This window comes from Dicentrarchus labrax, unplaced genomic scaffold, assembly GCF_905237075.1.
Source record: "Dicentrarchus labrax unplaced genomic scaffold, dlabrax2021, whole genome shotgun sequence".
In the NCBI taxonomy this organism is placed as follows: Eukaryota; Metazoa; Chordata; class Actinopteri; family Moronidae; genus Dicentrarchus; species Dicentrarchus labrax.
Window position 1 is genome coordinate 4917975 of NW_026136701.1, and position 22365 is coordinate 4940339.

Below are 22365 nucleotides of genomic sequence, written 5' to 3' on the forward strand. Positions count from 1 at the left end.
GCATTTCTATTTAGTTTTTTGCACAAAGTATTAAAATAGTCATAAAAGCAGGTGGGTGGAAACATCATGGCCATAAAGTGATCTAATGTAAAATCTAATATTCTACCATAAGTTAACATCTCTTAGAAAATAGGACATCACTTTTTCCTGTGATTGCAATATCTCACTGTAGTTTAGCTACTTAGCCCTACAGTGTATGAATGAAATACTAGAATTTGAGAGAGATTTGAGAGAGATTTTGAATACATTTCATGGTTTGATCTATACTTAGATGACAGACATGTGACTGCAAAACTATAACTCTCATCAAATTCATACAGTAAACAATACAGTGTGTGGAGGTGAATCGAGGACACTTCTTTACAATTGTCTGCTCACCTGACCTGAATCATCTGATTTCCTTTTTGTATTACACAAGGAGCAAGAGGGTTCCCCTATGAAATACTATAGCAGACCAGCTAAAAACACAAACGTATCTTTAAATCATCGTTTCAATCTTTTAATATTTAGATGTAAAGCCCCTGAAAATTGTAAATACTTCTCTATTACATTAAGTATTCATGAGTTCAGAAAAAACACTCAAAAACTCAGCTAATCTGCTTCATCAGGACTGTGTGCGGGTGGTTTGATCAGATATGTGTGTTTTATTATTTTGGCATTTAGCTTTTATTAGACAGTGAATGTGTAGATACAGACAGGAAATATGGGGAGCAGGAGAAGGGGTACCTAACAGGAAGTGATTCAAATGAGTGAACGCAATGAAGAACTCCCAGCCTACTCAATGCGTCACTTAGACATTGCACTCAACACGCAACAAAGGTCCACTGGCAAAATCAAACCAGGGACATTGCAGTTACATGGAATTGCTCTCACCACTAGTCCACTAAGACATCCCACAGTTTAATCAGATTTAATTGAAGGTAGCCTGGCAGCGTAGGCTAACTACCCCACAACTGTTACCTCATTTATGATTTCACCTTTGTCCAACTGAGCTACGTTCACTTCGAATCAGCAATAAGAGCCAGGGCAGAAAGAAAAATAGAGTTCTTATGTAAAATAAGAAAAACAGTTAACTGTTCATTTGGGCCAAAAAGTGTATGTTCATGTACGATGTGCCAACCAAATCATTTCTAAATTTGAAAATTGCATCACCAGTTCAGGAGGCACAGCAGTGAGCACAGGAGATTGTTTAGCATATGCAGCCCGCAGCAAACACAGTGGACCTCCTGATAGTGTGAGACGCATCAGTCAGCACCACTCACACATAAAGCCGCTTTACCAACTGCAGTGCATCCCTGTGAGCTACACTGATGGAAACTATTGAAAATACCCAGCAGCTAAACAAGCAATATTGTGCTGCTGTGTGTATGCTGCATTCTGTACTTGACTAATTCCATTAGTTGTCTGAACATTGAAATATGCCTGTGTTTGTAATTTTCCTTTCTGATATATTTAATTCATTCTAAAAGGGAAGAAATCGGTAACACATCCATTTGCAGCCCATAAGTTAAATAATTCAGCCATATATGCCTTCTGAATGCATGGTTTTTGAATAATAAAAGTAAATATTTGTAGACTGTTGAGTTATCGTAACTGCTATTTATCCAAATATCCATTCTTCACCAGTAAACAGATTAGTAATTACCAGTAAAGGATCAAGCAAATTACTATAATATGTTTCCTCAGCTTCATTCTTTCCCCATTACTGAGTCCTTAATGCGAGGTTGGTGATAAATTCCAGGTTAATGAGCTGTTACAACGTTAAATTTGTGATTTGTTAATTGATACGACAGGTAAACGTGTTTTGCCCATTTGTTGAGGTGCAGGTCAGACAGTTAGCTGCTGGATTTTAGCGTCTTGCTGAAGGATAGTTAGCCACATAGGGATCAAACTCAGGCCTTTTGGGGGAAATGATGACTTGTCCAATCACCAAATAATGCAGTTATTTTTACCATAGTGCCACAGCTAACATCTCTGTCCATGGATATCTATGATGTATTCAGCTTGCCGGGAGTTGGGAGTTGTTGCTGATCGTCGTGTTGAAATGGTTGATTGTGCTGCTGACATGGATTCACAGGGGAGTTCAAGTGTTGTTGCACCGCAGAGCGTAAACATGCTAATGCACATTCTCCGACACCACACACACACACACACACACACACACACACACACACACACACACACACACACACGCGTCTCTCACTGTCAGTCATCTCAACTTATCAGTTTCTCACTTGCACAAAAACATACAAATTTGCCCTCCCTCCCCTCCGCACACACAAACACAATGACAAACAAATATCTATCCTTTGCCTCGCCATCCTTTCCTCGCGTCCTCCACCCAGAAGCAATCCCGCCAAATCTCAGCGCGGCTTTGCAGCCGAGGGAAAGATGCACGCTTTTTTATTTACAATTTGCTTGAGCTGGATACGGGCAGAGCGTCACCCCGCCGCCGTGAAATATCAGGGTACAAGCTGCATGTGGCTGCCTGGGAAGGTGCCGCTTCAAACACGCACACACATACATTCACACACATGCAGAGAAAAACTGCACAACACATCTAAGAAGATTTGCCTGTCACACAGATTTGTTTAAGCACTCTGATGTATTCCATTTCGCAGGTTTGGAGTTCAGAATGTATCACACAGACAGACACACAGCATACCCAGAGCATTGTTTATCTGTGTCTCATTCAGTTTCCTCTTTGCTGCCTCTAATTCTGTTTATCATTTTTCTCCTCTGCATACAATAGGCGTGATCCCTCCGAAACTCCCCCTTTTTAATGCAGTTTTCCATCTCACTGCTTTCCCATTTACTAAGCTACTGCCTGCTTTGATTTCCAACATTCTCAGATCAGCAGGAGCTCATGATTACGTTCCATAACCATATAATGTTCATCTCGGCCAAGCACATTTAAAAGGTTAGGTATGATTTGCCCTGCTTTTGTCTGCTGAACAGTGGAGCATGCACACCGATATCTTCCGTTTCCAAAACAACCTGCCATGTCAGTGATCCACTAGCATCATCTAGTGGCTATTTCTGGTACTTCTCAATTACTGAAGTCAGTGGAGTCCCAGTAAATGGTATTATTTCACACAGGATGGAGGATAGATGGGTTCACGCTGGGAAACGCAGGAGCACGGAGGTGTCAAGTCAGGCATTTAGTTGAAACGCCTCCGTTAAAAATGAGGCTGATGGTGTCAGAGGCTAAAATCATAGCGCTTTGATCACAAAGATGAATGATGATTTAATGAGTCACCGTTTCACAAAGGGGTCTGATGAAAGGCGATATAATGGGGAGGATCCGAGGGCTCGCAAGAGACAGGAAATGAAGGCTTTCACTCCAAAACGCTGTAATATATTAACACAAACAACAACGGAAGATTACATGCTTAAGTAGAGCTTTCTCTCCCTGTGTCTCTCTTTCTCCCCCTCTCTCTCATACCCATAAACATTTATAGACTTGAAAGTATATTTTTGTAAACAGGAGGAGTGACTTGAGTCAGTCAGTGGCGAATGAGCGGGAGTTTTCTCTCATTGACGAGTGTGGGAGGAAGGGGTGCATGGAGAGGTATTATATGAATCTGATCAGCTCTGAGCTCCATCTGTTGTGTACTATAGAGATGATGAGTCATTCCACTTGGTACAGCATGGGTCAAAGCTGCCCCAAATCCCCAGCTTCATACCAACACACACACACACACACACACACACACACACACACACACAAACCCATGGATAAACACACATACTAATACATGCTCATGCTGTGAGTTTCTGTCCTGTGTCTACAGTTTAGTGAAGCCTGCTTGGTCTCAGCTGGTATCAAAGATTGGTTTTCAGGCCATGTCCAAGCCTTCTGTTGCGACAAATATCTTAGAACGTTAACCCTCACCACGGCTACAGTGTCAGAAGAGTACTCTGTCAGAACCCGGCGTCTAAGTTGACAACTGCAACTCAACAGTTCCGTTGGAGATTTTGGTGTGTCATGCAAGTAGCAGCTAATGTAGTCTCGAGGTGCTAGCTTTAAGCAGGTGAGGAGTGGGCTACGGAGGTCCAGGCTCACTTCCTTCTAACTCCACACCCCCAGATTTCTTTTAAAAACTTGTAGTCTTCAGACCAAACCGTTGTGACTTAAGGGACATCACTTGAGGCAATTTGTCATACTTAACGCCGCTCCCTCTAGACCCACAAGAGGCTTTATACAACTTTTTTTCTCATGTGCCATACTACTCCCAAACGCAATATAAAATCAGCGGCATTTGCCTTTATATATATATATTTGGGGGGCTTTTATTGAACCTAAATTGATAGTGACAGCTGAAGAGTGACAGGAAAGAGGGCAGAGAGAGAGAGAGGGGATGACATTGCAGCGAAGGGCCACAGGTCGAAGTCGAACCCAGTGCTGCAGCAAGGACGCCGCAGCATTTGTAACAAGTGTTACTGTTGCAATTTTAGCTGAATGAGATAAATCTCACATATTGCTTTTTCACCTATTTAGCATTTCTATAGTGCCAAGTTTCTGGACACCTGGTACATTTAATTCCATATTCATTCTCCTTTGAAGTCCAGTTTTGGTCTCTAGCAACTGCTGGGAAAAATATCTGGCTTTGAAGCTACTATATGTTTTCTTCACCAGCAAGTCGCTAACTCTGTCTGTACCTGCAAATGAACTTACAGTTGGTTTATTAGAGCCTTTCGCTTAAACTTTTTTTGCATTCTGTTTCTAAAAAAGAGCTGACTGGTGCTACTGCTGAAAGAGCCGTAAAACTAAAACAATCAGCCAAATGAGATCACATAAAGGTGAGTGGAACTGAAAAGCAAGGGTCATCACTTCGCATTACATGTAACCATTAAGCAATCGTTTGATATAAAAGATGTTGATTAGTGGAGCTTTAATCTTCACCTAGCTGTAAACCTTCAGCTGGCTGCAATGCTAACCCCAAGATCTAAGCAACAATCTACCCCTTAAAGAAATAAGGACTGACCTAAATCACTTTCAGCACTTCTAAAACTGAAATATGTTTACACAAGCATAAAAGTAACACACGCACTCACTCACACAGACTCGCAAAGGTACTCTTGGCTCGACCCCTTGTGGTCAGAAATAAATCTAATTGGGTAACGTCCAGACAAAAGTGGTTCCAAAACTGTATTTGTTGAGGAACGAAGTGGAGGAGGAGGAGGATATGGAAGTTCTTTCACTTTATTTTGTCTTGTCATCACTTTCCTCTGTGAGACGTTTGACTCTGTCAAACACAGATTACATTTAATGAGCTTTGTGTATGTGTGCTTGCACGTGTGTGCATTTTACTCGATGTATTTTCTTCAAAGCAATATACTGCCAGTCATTAGGAATACCTAAAAGCCAGCGTGTGTGCGTGGGTTGAAGTTGACAGCAGTTTACAGGTGCTTATAAGTGTGTGAATGCACCTATTGGACTAAAAGACAGCTAAAGACTGACAGATGAAAAAAGGTGGAAATGAGAAAGTGAGCAAAAGAGAGTTATGGTGAGAATGCAAAAGCGGAGAAAGTGTCAGAAAATGTGAGAGAAGAGAGATTGGTTTTCTTGTTTTAGTAGGGAGATGCTGGGAAGGAGTATTACATTACAGCTTTCCTCCCTCACACCTACCACACATGTATTTGCATTGTGAAAAAAGGTGCTATCGTGCTTTTTACTGGGTGAGAGAATGGGGGAGGAATCACAAAGAGGAGATGCTGTACAAAGAAAGAAAGGCGGAGAATGACAAAAGGAGAAAGAGGTTACGCAAAGTTCAAAGATGAGAATGGTGTTCTCTTGTTTTCTTTTGTGTGACAGAAGAATACAGCATTAGATAGAATAATATTTTCACAACCTGTAGTTCACTTTGAGAAGACGAGCGGTTGGAATGAAGACACCCATTTGCATCAAACCGTCATGCACCCATGTTCCTCAACAGCCCTTTCTCACTCACAAGTCGTCAAATATGGCGGCTCGGTCAGTGGCCCCGCTTCAAAGTAGGACGCTGTAGAAGGAGCCGTTTGTGTCCCGTGGGAAACCAAAAGTCAGCGTTGACTTTTGTTTAACTTACAACTCACAAGTTACATTACTTGCATTGTACCATGTATACCATTATACCATGTATACCACTGTACTTAGCATACAGTGTTTAACCAAGCTGTGACCATTTAACTCATTAATGAATGTTTATCAGGGTGCTTTGTTTTGAAAGTCTAACTGGGCATTGCATATTTATCTCTGTTACTAGACGTTGCATATTAATTGTTGCTAACTTGCACATGCAAAAGCGTAGGGCCACTGACCAAGCTGCCATATTTGATGAACTGGGAGTGAGAATGTATCACACCCAGCTTTACACTGTCATGTTCACATAGTGGCCACTTTTTTCTTTCAGTATACTCAGTGTGATTATGAGGACCATGAAGTCTACTTAAAAGGCCACTTAAAAGGTGATGGACGCACGTTATGCGTCACACATGAAATTCCAATTCAGTAAACACTGAAGCAGTCGGTCAGGAAATAAGTGAACACTCATTAAGCAGTTAAGATCCCACGACTTTGATTCTCCTCCAGAGGAGCTGGTTGGGTGACTCTAAAGTGACTCTTGATGTGTGTCTGAGTGTCTAAGTGGTCAAGAGAGGCTTTTCACAGAATGTTCAGGAGGGCAATTTTAAAGGGAACAACATTTGTCATTTGCAAAACAACAGTTGTCTACTTATGAGAAAGACAGAAACAAAAGTAATAACTTGTGTGTTATTACTGGGTGCTGTTAACAAGTCACAACAAAATAGAAATATCCTGTTTTTACAGTGTTTTCCTGTTTTTGTGAAAGTGGCAGTTTTCCTGTGAAGTCACAAATGGTGGGCATTTTTGAGTTGGTCAAAAAAGCCTCCTCAAAAACTAGGTCCAATAAGTGGCCTTGATCTTTAAAGAAATTCTCTGGATGTATAAAACCTCTTAAACCCCACGGGTCGTCCGCTTGAGTGAGTTCTAAGCTGTTTAGATCGCCTACACAAATATAAAGTTTTAAGCTTTTGTCAATATGGACATGCTGCAATTCGTTAGATTGGTTAGATTCTCCACACTATAACCGTTCAGCTAATTTTATGCCTGTCACATAGACTCCTGTTCCAAATAAATGAAGTTTTATGGTAATATACTGTATCTATGCCAAGGGCCTCAAACTGCCAGCCCGGGGGCCATTTCCAGCCCTCCATCCCCCTCCCTCCAGCCTGCAGCATGATTTCAAAAATATAATATAATAAAAGCACAATTCTATTTCAGAACTTGTAGTTTGTTTGTGTGCAAAGGGTTGATAAGAAGAGAGCAGGTTTTGGGTTTTATGGTAAAGTGGTGATATAAGATATGTGGCCCCCTTATGAGATGACAATACCAGCAGTGGCTAGTAAATTGTAAAGTTGACGTTATTTGGAGAGGGTTTAGTGCCATAATGTGCTGTGTATGTTTGGCCATCAGGTGTCTTCAGGCCGGGGCTGCTCATCCATTTCAATATCCCCCGTGGTCCCAGCTGACACTGAACGCTGCTGAACTAAACCAAGACTAAACTGAACTAATCATTGCCAATCTTCTTTGCCCTAAAAGGCACCCAGCTGTCCTAATATAACTGCCACATTTAATTTCCATCTGCCAGGACATGGCAAGTGAAGATCGAGTGATGAGAGCTGATTAGTGGGAAGTGAGCCAGTTTGACAAGGATAGATTAAAGTTTGGCTGGTCAGGAGAGCAAGGACATTGACATTCTTGGCGACATACAGATGCTGAAGAAGAAGTCTGTGAATGCAAATATTTTGCATCTCACAACTTGGTTCTGGATAGTCGTCTTGAAACTCTGAGGTGTGTTTTCTATTTCTCGTTGATTTTTCTTCGGCCAACCCTCTTACACACTACAAACAAAAGCCTAATCCTCATCTTTATCGCATTTGATTAGTCAGGCAGAGTTATGGCCTGCAGAGTGCCTCTACTTGGAGATTTTAATTACGCTCACGCACACACACCAATGCCGCTCAGGGGTCAACACGTGTGAACGGTTTGATTTTGTTCTCCCCTGATGTAACTCGCCCCTGGAGCAGACCTCATTTACCTACACATTCCTCCGATTGATAAGGGCTTATCTGTCGATTTGACTCAGTGACCCAATCAGGAGACCCAAGAGCTGCATGCCAACATTGTCAAGGACATGAACAACACGAACACGCATACAAAAAGACACAACTAGCAAGGGAAGTACAAATCAACAATATTATTAGACCTGGAATGTTCTGATTTTGTGGGATGTATACACACACAAATTAAGCTATTTAGTTGGTTTACAATTCATTACTGGATCTGGAGGCAGCTGGGTTATCAAAGGAGACTTTGATTCAGTACACCTGACGATTACATTTCCCAGGTTGGGTGTCATTTCTCTTAGTTTAGCATATTAGGTATTTGTGAGTTGTTATGTGCCCCCCTGCTCCTATCTGACGTTTATTTGAATTTTGTTATCCTTTCCTTTGACTTGTACTCGGTCTGGTCTGATTGTCAGTTTATATAAAGGGCCCAGGTGCACTACAGTCTCTTCTGTGTGTTTCAAGAACATGGTACCAGGAGTAGTCATGTTTTTCTTGGCTTCATTTCTGTTGTGGTTATTTCCTTCATATCTTTTGGTGGTTCCAGTGCACCAATGTGTGCTTGGCTCAGGGTCTCCATTTCTTTTTTGTTAGGGTTGGCGAACCACTTTTTCAAATTAATATTCAGATCTCACCTCTTTAAGATGAAAGGGCTAAAAGCTTGCATTTTCTCATTTTCACGTATGCCATGACAAGCAATACATTACAAGATATTAAAATCACAATAAAAGTTCTGTATATAGTGGCTTGAGGTGCTTTTACTTTCATTTTGTATTTTGATGGTTTAGGTTTTATATACTACATATTTTCTTACTACTTCCTGACTCTGTTTGAAATACCCTAGTAACCATGGGCCAGTTTCACAAAGATACTGGTTTAGATCCAACTACTAGTCATATTTTAGATGGATTTCTGCATTCATCTGCTTTCTAGTTTTGGGTAAATTCTTCTTCTACAAAACAATCTTGGATCCTTGTCGTCAAATTTCAGCCAGATACCTTGGAGTAGTATTTGACAGTGCTAGGACGTCGTTAAATTAGTACTGGTTAGTACTTTTAATTCTATCTCACGTCCATGAGATTTTTACTGAATTTATTTTTGCCTTATTGCCTCCTTAAATATCTTTAATCCTGGTTCCAGTATTTTGTAACTTTGTTTTGAAAAGTGCTGTATAAATAAATTAATAGTTAATTATTATTATTATTATTATATTTTTTTCTGTCACTGGTCAGCTGGTGCCACTGATAAAAACTTCACTGAAACTGAGTTAACATTGTGGCGGGGTGGATAACTTCTTAAGCTTGAAATGTGTATCAACTGTCTAACTCGGATTAAACTGATCTAAGAGCAAAATGAATATTGGTCGAACACTATTTACCAGTCTGAAACATCTTTGTGAAACCACCCCCTTGTGTTTAAAATTCACCTTTTGAAAGGTCATAACAGAGTACTAGTTACGCGTAATAAAAAATATAAAATAAATGTAATTGTTATCGGGTACAGTTACTGAGAAAAAGAAATTTAATTAAATTACATTACTTACATTACAACAGGTTAACTATTAATCTGTAACCTATTACATTTCAAAAGTGATGTCCCCAACACTGACAACAAAAAACAAACAAAATACTGATTCATACTGTATTTTCTTGACTTTTTATTATCCTTTATTGAGCTGAATTAAATTGACTGCAGCTTGTCATTGATGAGATTACTTGGAAATCATGTGAAACTTAATGACTCGGTGGGTGTGAAGTGTGTGTGTGTGTGTGTGTGTGTGTTTCACAGGTGTGTGGCAGATGAGGTGTTATCAATAGGCTGTTAATTACGAACAAACCAGTGCAAACACTGAATATTGTTATTGTAGCACTTTCTTAATTTCTTTTTAATGACGGTCACCTACTTTCAGACACACACACACACACACACACACACACATACACAAATGTGTATCACATCACTCATTATCCACAGAGACAGTCTGGTGCTCGCTCTCTAGCTTTTGCATTTGACTGCTCATTGTTATCAGTCATCAAGTCAAACACAGATATGTTGTTTGTCCTCCTAAATTCTTAAGTGCGAGAAATGATGTGCAGCAAGTGCTCAGTGGGTTTGAATGTGGGTGTATGAGAAAGAGAGTTTGTTTGGAGGTATTACGTGTGACTATGTGTATATTTATTTTATATTCATTTAAGGAAGTAGTTCAAATACAGTCATACATCTGTTACATTCAATAAAAAGGAAATGAAAGCGCAACAAAACATTACTTTATCAGAGTTGTGAAACAAAAAGTAAACATTAATGCACACAATAATTCACATTACACATTCAAAAGAAATGGCCTTCTCTTTGCCTTCATTCTTGTGCACAAGTGGTCCCTCGGCTGTTTTCCCATCATCCCATGGTTCATAAACCTGAGTTGTATTCCATCTAAGGCAGCTCGCACTACAAGCCTATTCCCTAATTGATGCTTGAGCTTTTTAAATTGCTTGCGTTTGCTAGCAGCCTAGCAGTCTCTCAAAATGGTCATCTCACAAATTCCCCCTTTTTAAACAAGAAGAATAGTGTCAAAGTTCTGCATTAGGCATGTATCCCTCTCTCGCTGCTCACTAGCTCTGCTCGCAAGTGAACGTCCCACTCTGTCTGAGGCAAAATAACGTTTTATGGTAGGAATATTTTATCCACATATTCACATACATAATACAAAAGTTAACTCAACACACTTTTGCAAAAGTCAACTTTTCAGGAACCTGGTGCGTACAGAACTCTAACTAAAAAATAAACGCCAACCGTTCACAAGCAATGTCCAATTAGAGCTTTGTCTACATGGCCATCGTAATAACCTTAGTGATTGTCTTCTGGACATGTAATGGTTAATGGAGCAATATCTTTTCCTGCTTGATGAAAGTAAAGTTGTCTCATTGGCACGTCCACCTCCATCAGGATGATTTCTGACCTTTGGTTTGACAGCAGTTATAGAAACTGTTTTCTTTTGTCAGCATTCTTTATGAATGCTTAAAATAAAAGTTATTTGCTTTAGGAGACCTACATACGATTGTCACAGCTTACGTGTCTAACCTCTGATGTTACACATGTACTGTAGATCTGTCTGTTCTCAGGTCAGAGGGCTGGCAGCTGTTTCACATTGATGTTTGAGACGAGGGATAATAATGTATTTATTTTGGGCCCCATTCGTCTGTCAGCTCTGTCCCATTCTATTGCGCAAAAAGAGGAATTTTACACTGCAAAAACAGCCCTTCTAGAAACAAGCTTGTATGTAGCAAAATAATCTGCCAATGGCGTAAACTAATTTTGCTTGGCTAGAATTCTAGCATAACTAGCAGAGGAATCTAGCAACTGAAAGACTGAAATGGGCCTTAACATTTAAAAAAATGCAGAAAATGTTGTGCTTATTATAAGCAGTAATAAGTTGTGAAAGTATCTTCCTCTGTAGTTAGTGTTTTTGAGGTTTCAAATCAGGTTTCATAACCTGAGCGGGAAAACAAAATAATTGTCAATAACAGCCTACAGTGTACACTGTAAACATTCCATTGTTCTGTATAGGTCTCCCAATTCACCTGCTTTGCTCGAGGGAACTCTGAGGTCTGTAGCTGTAGCCATGGCCCAAATATTACACTCATGCTCATGTGTTCTGCCTGTCATGCAGAAAAGCTAAAAAGTCTCCAGAAGGGGGATTTGGGAATTTAATGCTTTGTAGTTTTGCCATATTGCTACAAAGGCAAAAGAAAAATCTCAGTTCAGTTTTTTTTTCATTCCTAAATACCTTATCTCATTAGGATCAGGTGACCTCACCATCCATCTAGTTTATATATAACAATCATATAATTCATGTATTTTCATAGTTGACTTTTGTGATATTTGCTTATTTATATTTTGTTTCCTAAAAAGAGATAACCAACCTTTTTCCCCTTTCTGTCCTATCAGGTAACTCACCTTCGGAGGAGTCAGAGGAGCGCGACAAGGAGCCGAGGACGTTGACCTACCCTGCATACATCGCCAGCCTGCTGGACACAGGAGCAAAGCGCATGGCAGCCGGAGTCCGCATGGACTGCACCAGCCAAGGCCAGTGCCCGCGCTCCTGTCACCTCTGCCACATGAGCCCGAGGGCATCGCAAGGGCGGCAGCAATCCGAGCCTGTCCTGCTCCAGATCACCAAGGCCGCACCCATCTATGAGTTGGTGTCCAACAATGAGACCTACCAGGTGTGTACAGTGTTTACCCTTGTCTACCTGTGCCTGTCTAATGTCTGAAAACACCAATTTCTTACAGGGTACATTATATCACTTTCTGTGACACCCTTGAAATTTGTTGCTGCATCTTCTCTCATCCTCCTGAACTGGATTATCTCACTTACCTTTTATGGGAATGATTAAAGGTCCTTATCATCCCAAAATCAAAGTAGTTTTACTTTGATCTGGTAATGTAAACATTTCCACCATTTTTTCTCATTGAAGCTACTTTAACATGAGAGGACAGCAGCTAATAAAAAATCCAGGCATTAGTGTGGGGGTGGGATCATTAAACCTTACTCAGTCTATTAACTGGCATCCTGCAATGAAACTCACCATGTGTTTGTGACTGTATGTGGGTGATCCAACCTCACGGCCTCATTATGAAACAGGTTACAGAAACAGTAGTGAAGTCTTTTCCTCTTGGAGTATGGTGCCTTACTGTGCTGGCAGGATGCTGTGCCATAATCTGCCGTACTGTGCTGTGACTTATTTGACTCTGTCGATACTGTACGTCGATAGCGCTTCTGCACTTCCAGCAGGAAGAAAAGTCGATACGGTGCTGTCCACCAACCCCGGGGTGTCAGGCTTTCATCCTTAAGCTCAGGCAGATGGATACAGCTGCTGTTATTGACAAAAGCTGTTTGGAGGTTGCTGGTGCTTGACTGTGCAGCGAGACACCATGCACAGGCTACATTTTGAATAAATTAGCTTTTTGGCTTCATCTCGATTACATGTGTTTACTAGGGGTGTGTATCTGTGTATCTGTGTGTATCTGATGAATTGATGTGTATATAGGTATATTTATGTATTTTATTTAGGATCCCTATTTGTAACTATAACTAACTATAACTATAAAGTCAACAATCTAATGCAAAAGCAATACAGGAACACTCATCAAGATTTTGTACTGCAATTTAAGGCAGATTTCATATTGATTGAGCTCAGATTTTAGGAATATTTACTAGTTTTTTGTTAAAGAATGAAAGTATTTGTTTTGAATACGCACTACAAAAACAGTAAAGGAACAATTTCAAGGGGAAAAGGGGCCAACACAGAATAAATGCTCTCAAAAAGAAAATACTTAACATGTCATAGAGAAGGTCATTATATAGACTTCACCAGAGTTAGCTTACATGTGAATCTGAGGTCGGTCCAATAAATAATAAATTACATACACATCAGATTATTTACAACATATAACACGGAGCTCGGAGATATCAAGTCCAAAACAATCACAGAGGTGCCATTAATCACACCCTGAAGGAGAGTATGAAAATATGATGGTATAGTGTATATATAATTAGTATAGTTAATACACACAAACACTTATCATATATTATTTTATCTTATAGTAAGCTACATTACACTACACTAATAAGACAATTGACCTTTTTCACAGCAGCCATTTTGACATGTTGTATTGCATGTTCCAATATGACATGCGCTTTGAGTTTTTGTTTTTGTGTGTGTGTCCCCCCCCCTCTCTGTAGGCTCTTCAGGAGGCGATGATGAGCATGCTGTGGTGTTCGGGGAAAGGTGATGTTATCGATGACTGGTGTCGGTGTGATTCCAGTGCTTTTGGCACAGACGGACTGCCCACCTGCGCCCCACTTCCCCAACCTATGTTAGTAGCTTAGAATAATATTACTTTTCTCCAAACACATCATTATAAAATGGGTTGTGGTAAATGCCATCACCATCCATCATTTTGCTGGCAGAACTCAGTGTCCTGCTGCAGTGGTCTCAAGTAATGTGCCATCAGGATGCATGAATTTTCAACCAAAGATTACTTAATGGGCCACAAACATGAACTGAAATGTTCAAACTGAATATTGGATGCAAAATTCAAAATTGTGTTTCACAGATTGAAATTGGAGTTTTCATTTTTCAAGAGCTCAGTTAAAGGACATACAATGAACGCAAAGAGATGCAAAACCACCACAAAGATGCATGAAACAACTACAGAGAGATGCTAAACAACTACAAAGACACACAAAACTACAAAGCAACACAAAATTACCACACAGACGCAAAACAACTACAAAGGCATTCAAAACTATCACAAAAAGATACAAAAGATTCGGTTTGTGTGTGCTAATCAGTGAAATGAGCAGCTGTATTGAAAACATGGGTCTTAATGTCACATAGCTGCAGATGGCCACTCTAGAATAAGTCAGACATCAGGGGATAAATGGCCATATTTTCTGTTGACAGAAGTGTTTGTGACATTGCAGAATATGTTTTCATTAGGTTGCAGTTTTGCACAACACGAGGGGTAATGTTAGCTGTAAATTACAGTAATGAGACCAGTTTGCTGACAACATCTTTCACTCAGTGACCTGGTTTTGCATCTTTTTCACTCTGTTGCCAGGCTGAAGCTGTCTTACACCTACGAGCCCAGCAGCTCATTGGTCATCATGGAGTGGAACCACACCGAGTCACCAATCGGCGTGCGGATTGTTGATTACCTCATCAGCCAGGAGAAGGTGACAGAGAGGACCGACCACTCCAAAGTTGAGACAGGTACGTCAGTCCAGAGCTGCCCACATCAAGAGTTTGGCCATTGATGATAAACAAGGACCAACAGTTGGAAAATGTGTGAAATAGACTAATGTTTACAGGTAAGCAGTGATGCATAGTTGTGGTTAATAAAAAAAAAAAAATGGTCCAGAAAGTAAAGTAAAATAATAATATATTAATAAATAATGTTTGTATTCAAGACTCCATAGATACGTTTATAGATCTAGGACTTGACCATCCACTTGCAGTGACCAAGTGTCATTCTCTTGGACTCTTGTCATTCCTTCCTCCAGCTCACCCTCTGTGTTTCCAATATTTACCAAACCAGCAACAGGGACTGTTGATGTTTTGGATGTGCAGAGATGGGTAATGAGTAAGTCAGTTGGCCTCAGTTTGTATGGACAGCTGTTGGCCACTGTTCATTATTTATGCTGGCTCAAATCATAAACCTCCAATTTGTCAGCACCATGTGGCCACATAGGCCTAACTTGTTTTATCTAGTCTACCACCTGGAAGAAATCCTCGTCCAAAGGTGAAAAGGAGGGATTTCGTCATACTAGGTTTACAGTTTGCAAATGAGTATTTGCTACATTGTATCTGAACCCCTTATATTGGTGCTGTTGTGGGAAAAGCTTGGAACTTTTGTACAGTTTTCCTTGTCGTTTGTGAAAGTGTGTTTCATTCTGCCTTACATGAACTGATTATTTTAGTGAACATCATCCTAACTTTGTCCAGGTTTATACATCACTCCGTTTGTTATAGACCTATTTTACTTGTAGTTTTTAAGGCCTCCACAAGATGGTGTACACAAGTAATAATAGTAATAAAGTACTGAAGTATTTATTTTGGTTGGGCTGATTTCATAAAATAATCAGCTTTGTACTGTATTTACATACACATTGTTATCTAATGTACTACTGTAATTGCTTGCAGTGTGGCAAAAAAGGAGCCTTGCAATTTGTCTTACTGGTAATGACAAATTAGCCATTTGACAGTCTGACATTCTTTTTAATCAGTGTTCACAGTAATTGACAAATATAAACACAAAAGTGTTTTAAACTTTACCGTAAAAGTTCTTTGCCTTTTTCCAAGAGTCTTTTCTCCATAATTGTTTTCAAAGGGTTTTATATTGTTTCACTGTTTAATCCACATGGATTCAGTTATTTGCTTATTAAGGTATGTTTTCCCTTGTGTTTTCACTAAAAGGAGGAAATCATGTAAGCAGCCACAGGAGCAGCAGGAGAGTGTGTAGCTCTGTCATCCATAACCAAGAGCACAGCTTATTTGGCTGGACCTATATGAGTGGAAGCTGGCAAAACAGGGGCAGTTTATTTTAGCAGTAATGACCCAATCCATAATGGAGACTGTTACAGTTCCCTGTGAGTACCAAAGTTTGTTGTAGCTTAATGAGAGAATAAACTGTATTAGTCACAACAGTGAGGATCATTAATCAATGCAGCAGATTCAGATGGGAGAGTAAAGCAGAGCGTTTTCTTTCTTAGTGCTGTTATAGTGCATATGAGCTATAGGTTCAGCAGTAATGTTCATTTTAGCTACACACTCAAAAAACATTTACCACTCTATATCTATAAAGAAGTATGGATGTCAATGGTGCTGTGTAAACTCTATGTACATTATATATAAGAGGAGAGGCACTTGACTCTTCCTCTCATCTTGTATTGCTTGTTTATTTCATAGATGGTTATGCAAAAGCATCTAATCAACATGTTTTCTGTCCTCACAGGATTTTAAAATGCACTTGATGGTGCCATTGTGCAGCTGTATTTTGCCTATTAGTAGAGATGCACATTTCTGGAATGTGAGCGCCCCCTATTGATATTGAAACATTTTCTTTGTTGTGCTCCTAGGATGAGTTCTAATATCACTTTTATAGAAACTCTTTCTAGAGTTTCTCAGTTGTGAACCATAATGGAAAACTGTGGACATGATCTCCTGCCTAGACAACAACACACACTAGTATAAGTTGCAACAAAAACACACAGTGTAACAGTTAATGCATATTGTTGGGTATTTGATAGAGATTCAGTTATGTATATAGGGAGATGAAATTAAAAAAAAAAAATTTGAAAATAAAATATATATAAATCTTCCCACAAGGCTTTCTGGGGCCCAGCTGCTCAGGGGATCGATGGAGGCCAGCAGAGAGAGAGAGAGAGAGAGAGAGAGAGCATGCATTGATAAGATTAGCAAAGATTTGGGGAGGGCCCGTTCACTGGACCTTTTTAGGGACCCAGCCATTTCTATGGGTGTGCCTGCCGCCATCTGTAATCATCATTAGAAAATGTAGCCATAATCATATATAAACTTTACACATATTAATTGTTATTATTATTACCAGTTCTTGTATTGTGTTGTTCTGCAGTTCTGCATGTGGTTTGTCCGAGTGGTGTTGCTGTACCCCATCGGAAACCAGTACAGTTATTGTCACCGTACTGTCTCTCCATTTTATTACTTTAAAAAGTGTTAAAACGTGGAAACTTTAATACGAGTGTTACACAGGCTATATCATTGCAACAGTCTAATCCTGTGCAGGCTGAAAAACATAAAACTATTTCAGTTCCAGCAGCTTTTCAAAGATTGCAACTAACTGAATACCGCTCGAATGCTGACGAATACCATTGAAGGCAGCCACCATAGCGTTCGGAAGGCGAGCGGAATTCAGTTGGTTGCAATCTGAAACTCACCGCTAGATGGCACTAAATCCTACACACTAGTCCTTTAAAGAAGGACCAGCCTATAGCTGATGCTCTGCTTTAGTTGTATACATTCCTGTATTTCCAAACAGAATTATAATTACCACAACTAAATTGCCACATTAGATTTCTGGGGCCCCTGGAGATTTGAGGCTTAAGGGGCAGTTACCGACTTGGCCAGGTTTTTTTTTTTCAGTGAGCGTATTCATATTTTTGCATCGGTTGGAGTAAAGGAATGGATAGTGCACCGTCAGTGGAAGCTCTGCGCTAATGTATAGTGACTGCAGGAGGACAACTGCAACTTAAATTCAGGGGAGCGTTTTGACGAGCAACAATGAAATATCACTTTAATGGCAAATATGACCTTTCAGTTTCTGTTTTGGAATTTTGGAACGTAATTTCTTCCTGTGCCCTTTGAACAAATCGTCTGTGTCAGCTCTACATTACCACTGTGTTCCATAGCCTAACAAAACAAATGTTTGTCCCATCCCCTAATTTGTGCTGTCAGAGCGATAAACAGAGATGATGAAGATGAAAACAGTGGGCGCTCAAGTATCCGGCATGGCTTTCTGTGGTTGAAAGAACATTTTGGGGCTGCAGTGCCTTGATATGATGTTTACTCAGACTTCAAGTTCAAACAAACTCCTTATCTGGCCACAAAGTCAGTCTTTCAGGCCACAGAATAGTACTTTGGTACAACATCAAAGTTTACAGTTTTTGGAGAGAGTTAATCATGATCAGACATATTGAAAGAAACATAATTTCCCTGTGACGCAACAGGAACGGCTGCAATCTCACATACAGATTAAGTCATTACTGCTAAAATAACCTGCTGATGTCTCTTTGTTGTTATCAGTTAGTGGTTGATACAGAGATGTGAAAGAGGAATATTCCAATCAGATAAACAGCCTCACAGCAAATGGTCTTATATCTAAAAAGATACTGTAACTACCATGGAACTTTGTTTTCATGGAAATTAGCATTGGTGCTGGGCAAGAAACAGAAACAGAATCTGTGGCACAGGAATATTCCACTCATGAGTGGATTGTTGCTGTCATGCTGAGCTTTTACCCATTCTCTTGCACTGTCTAAATAAGACAATGCTTGTTTCCATGGTGTCATGCACTTTTGCTATCCTCATTAAACTAATGGAGATCTCTTTCTTACATAAGGAAATGTCTTTACTATCCGCTACCTCCACACTCATTTCTTCACATTTTCCAGCCACTTCCAGAGCTAATCACTAGCTCTGTCTAGGCCCTTCGAAGATAGCATAGATATTATGCTGCATTCATATTGGAAAAACAGACTCCAGTCTCTTCATTAATTGCTTCAAAAACGAACTCACAGACACACCTTTTAGGGATAATCCATCACTGCAAAATTGAAGCAGAGGATGAATTTATCAAACTTGTTTGTTGCCTAAAGCCAAATTTAGTTCTCTCTCCACCACCTGAAATGCATGACATTGCACTGTAAAAAAAAAAAAAGAAAGAAAAAAAAGCTGAGTTTACAACTACTCTAGTTATGCTACTTGAGCAGTCTTTGAGAGTAAATATGCTTTTTATGGATGATATGCACTTTCATGTCTGCCCTAGGATGTTTGTGGCAACTTTTAGATTAGTACGTTTTTTTTTCGACATAAGATCAGCAAGTATTTTCTCACCTTTAGGTATTCTGTACCTTATTTGTGATAAGAAACACTGAATGTTCATCTGTATAATTCAGACTAAAACTAAATTAAATTATTACCCAGAACTATTCTAATAAGGCACCCATGAATATTTGATGTAGGGGGAAATTTGATATGAGCACAAGATCTTAAAGTTTTCTTGTTCTTTGAGTTGCATTTCATTAAGACTCAAACATTGTCCTTTTATTAAATATTTCAGAGCTGTTTTCACCTAACAAAATAGATACCTAAGACATGTTATTACATTATAAAATAGCATTGCACACAGTCCTCTACTATTTTATTATGCTGAACTATTCCTGGGGAGGATTTTTTTCTGATGAAGTTAGAAGTAGTACATGAGAGATTAGCATCTGGGCCAATAAATACACAGACGCGTACCTTTCTGGTGCAGCACATGAATCAAGTCTACCCTGCACTGCAAAAGACCTCCACATCGGTTTAGGACTGTGCACTTTAGGACTAAAGTGCATGGGCAGCTGTTTCGACTTTGTGACCATAAAGTGATATTTGTTGTTGTGCTGTTTGTTGTAGTGTTCGGAGGATCTGGATTTACCAGCATCCAAGTTTCTTCACTTTGAAAGAAGCTTCTTCAATGGGAACTTTTATGTGACATATAAACCTGTTTTGGATTATTTCTTAAAAAGTAATAGTGTCTGCCTCTGAAATATCATAAAATATTAAATCTCTTGACTGTAAAGCTATTAGAAAACTACTTAAAGAGGCCTTCACTTTTAAAATGCTACAAAGTGGAATTGCAAAACTAGTAGTTTAAAGCTGTTCGACAAGATTTGGACGAGTGCCAGGATTGTTGCTTTGGTATAAATGCTGAAAAATGGATAGAACTGGTAAAACATTAACAATTTATTATTTGTTTTCCTTCCAAATATTTAGTTGTAATATTGTATGGTGATGTGATGGATCTGAGCAGTTTGTAGTCTTTATGTATAGATTCATGTGGAAAAGAAAAGAATCTATTTGGAGGCTTTAGTGTCGATTTTTTTTTCTGTTTTCATGTAGAGGAAGTCCGGATGACAGTTTGTACGAGAGCTGGTATCATAAGCTGTCAAGCATAGCCTACAGGTTGGCAGTACACTTAACGAACTCAGCAGTAAGTACAGCAAGCCCTGAGGGGAAAACGTCAGTCACAACCCACGCTGCTTAAAGTCACACTTTGTCACTATATTCAACTTGTTTTTTAGGCCACATGGGGGCAGCTAAACAGGCTGTAAACACAACATTGACTTATTATCATAAATGTGTTGTGGCGATAGTTTTAGCAAATTTACAAATCCAGCAGACACAGAGTAATATTCATTTTTAATAGGATTTAGTCCATTTGATAAAGGTAAGTCCCTTAATCCACTCTCTTTTTTGCTTTTTTTTTCTCTACTAACTCCTGAGTGAAATGTCTGGCCTCTTACCAGGTAAATTCTCCACTATGTTTACCAGTTAATTACCTTTGTTTGTCTGCCATTTGGTGCTAGGCAGATACCATACAGCGGGTGTATCAGAGCTTTTTTTTGCTGATAACAGCTCCCTTCTACTGCTGTAAACGGGGTGATGAGAGCAACGGGACTGAATCTACTGAATTTGCCAGCTGTAACAATGGGCTAGAAGCTACAACACTCTGTAATGCTGAGGGCAACTGTGAATTTGTCACTACATATGTGCTCATCTATTCCATTGTAATATGAAGATACTAGCGCAGCTTTACTTTGCATACTATAGGATTGTCCTAAAAAACAAGGTATAGTCTCATACAGAAATAATCCCTCTCAATCATTATTTATGATGACCCACTAGATGGTGGTGTATGTCGCTGCAGAAACGCTGCCCTCTGCCTGTATTTTCTTTTATTATTTTGCTGTGTGTTGCTCCCAGCCATTAACAGTGCACAGGGTGTTATGTGGAGACTCATAGCAACCAGGTTACACTGCTGTCTCCAACTTACTTCTGCTCTCCATCTGTGTCATGGATGTATAAAGCGCTGCAGGTCTGTTTGACCGGGGGCGGAGCTGAGCTACACACACACAACAGAAAGGTTGAAGAATATGCATCAGCGGCATTTATACAAAACTGGGCAATGTGGCTGCATCCCGCAGGGTTGTGCGGCAGTCTTTATTTGTGCTTTAGAACATACCTGTCATGAAAAAAGCAGAAAATAATCTTAAATTCTCAGATTCAGTGCTTTGTTTTTGCTAACGCTGCTCCCTCTCTTCATTCATTCACTCTCTTGCTAACTTGACCACGACTGCTCTCTCTGTCTGGCGTTTGTTGAGCCGTAGAGAAGGGGCCAACTTTGAATGGTGTGTTTACACACGTGAACCGACTGCATAGTGTGCCCAAAGTTGTGATGCTTCCATCTCAATCACGGGTAATTGCCTTGATTATATTTATGGTGCAAAAAGTCAAATAGGTGAAAGTTTTGACAGTGTCAGAGAGTTTAAGGCTGCGCCATTGCCCTGAAGCTGTGTGCGCCGAACTCAAAAACACCACAGAAATTATTCATTCATTTTTGGCCATCGCTAATGTGCAAGATAAATATAGTTGTGTATAACTGAAGAATAAAAGAGTTCTCTGATATAGACAGAGGATGATGGAGAGATAGATGTGCCCCTTTTAGGTTTGCTGATGGCTATGCCTAACATTTCCACTCGCTGGAAAAGACACATTAAATCTTGAGAGCTACACACAAAATTTTCTCCTGGAGAGAAATGAGAAATCTAGAGAAAGCTAAACTTCACCTCCTTTCACTTCCTTTACGTCTGCTAGACACCAAGAAGATAATGTATGGGCCTGGGGATTACAAAGTTTACTGAGATCACATTCCATAACTTGGGTGTTAAAGTTGTCAAAACTTTTAACAGCTACCCCTCAGTGCCATTTGGACTCTCTGATGTGCGAAATTGCCCAGCGCAGCTCTAATTACACTGAGTGAAAGTTATCCAGCTCTGTTTGGGGTGGCTCAGCTGCATTCAAAGAAGATAGAAAAACACTTAATGGAGGAGAGACTGATCGGAGATTCCCACCTATTCACCTCATCACCTCATCT

At 39.8% G+C, this 22365-nt stretch overlaps 1 protein-coding gene across 8 annotated transcripts in view; it reads left to right on the plus strand.

Moving 5' to 3' along the window:
* astn1 (astrotactin 1) overlaps window positions 1–22365 on the plus strand; it is a 399395-nt gene that overhangs the window by 337779 nt on the left and 39251 nt on the right. For all 8 annotated transcript variants that reach the window (XM_051402015.1, XM_051402098.1, XM_051402178.1 and 5 more), the window contains 3 exons: window positions 12076–12353; window positions 13874–14007; window positions 14755–14906. In XM_051402015.1, coding sequence (XP_051257975.1) covers window positions 12076–12353; window positions 13874–14007; window positions 14755–14906 — 564 coding nt within the window. The remainder of the gene's footprint in view (window positions 1–12075; window positions 12354–13873; window positions 14008–14754; window positions 14907–22365) is intronic.